This window comes from Chanodichthys erythropterus, chromosome 11 (assembly GCF_024489055.1).
Source record: "Chanodichthys erythropterus isolate Z2021 chromosome 11, ASM2448905v1, whole genome shotgun sequence".
Lineage (NCBI taxonomy): Eukaryota > Metazoa > Chordata > Actinopteri > Cypriniformes > Xenocyprididae > Chanodichthys > Chanodichthys erythropterus.
The window spans coordinates 2,309,230-2,310,394 of NC_090231.1; the positions used below are offsets into that span (position 1 = coordinate 2,309,230).

At 41.1% G+C, this 1,165-nt stretch overlaps 1 protein-coding gene across 1 annotated transcript; it reads right to left on the reverse strand.

Annotated features, from left to right (window-relative positions):
* Nucleotides 1-740: 740 nt before the first annotated feature.
* Nucleotides 741-1,130, reverse strand: LOC137030186 (uncharacterized). Its single transcript, XM_067400370.1, has one exon. The coding sequence runs from the start codon at nt 1,128-1,130 to the stop codon at nt 741-743; it is 390 nt and encodes a 129-aa protein (XP_067256471.1).
* Nucleotides 1,131-1,165: the final 35 nt, after the last annotated feature.

Below are 1,165 nucleotides of genomic sequence, written 5' to 3' on the forward strand. Positions count from 1 at the left end.
AGTAAGATGTTAGAAAACTGTACATTTCTTGTCTATTACCACCCACTGCAACTTATACCAACGACGGAAATAAGCGCAGTTATAATAGCAAAATATGTGGGAGAGCGTTGCTATAGTGTGACAATATTGTATTGCAATAGGGAGCACACTAATGTTAATACTAAATCAAAACTAGTTAGCACATCAATTGTAATTGAAAGGGTTTAATGACAATATCTGATGATGGTTACACTTAAAATAATTACAAAATAGATGTATGAGATGATAAAATCATATACCATTAATTGTACACAGCATGTATGTAAAAAGTTACCTGAGAGAGAGAAAGAGAAATAAAGAGAGAGAGAGAGAGAGAGAGAGAGGGCAAGGGAGTGCCCGAGATCCAAGGAAGAAGAGCATAGAAAAAGAGCCCAGAGCAACAGTTAAAATCCTCTTTTATCCCTTCCTTGACCATGTGACTGAAACTCAAATGTGAGACATTCAAACTGACCAATGAGAAGATTAAAACTTTCCCCCACTGTACTAAAGGTGTGACCATTTGTAGACCCCCGATGTACAAACATCTTGGCCTACAGACCTTGATCACTATCACCTTTGTGCCTCCCAAATGGCCCGTGGCAAGAGAGAGGGGTGTGAAACAGTAAAGCAAATGTCTTTGTTCATTTTAAAATATCTTTGGATATTTTCAATTCTTACACTGCCCTGAGCCCGTACTTGGAGGCATCACCTTGCAACCTTAACTACTTGAGAGTATCAAAATAGGCTAAGACTGGTCCTGGTTCACATGTGAGCAGCTCTTTTATTCTCTTGAAAGCTTTGTCAGTCTGGACATCCCAGACAAACTCACTTGACTCCTTTAAGAGCTGGTGCAACAGTGCGTTGACATCAGAGAGGCCAGGTGCCAATTTGGAGAGGTAATTAATCATACCTAGCAGTGTCTCAAGTTCTCCTTTGTCTTTAGGTGGCTCCATGTCTCTCACAGCAGCAACTTTGGCGGCGTCAGGTTTTACTCCCTCAGCAGTGAGATGTCCAAAATAGCTTACCTCTGTAGTGCAGATGACGCTCTTTTCTGGATTGAGCTTGACTTCTCTCTCCTGAACGCTGTAGTATAGCATGGAGGTGTTCATCATGCTCGGCTTTAGTCTTCCCGTAAACAAGAATGTCA

What these genes read in the sequence shown, in the direction of transcription:
- LOC137030186 (XM_067400370.1), bottom strand. Translation starts at nt 1,130, where the DNA reads ATGATGAACACCTCCATGCTATACTACAGCGTTCAGGAGAGAGAAGTC.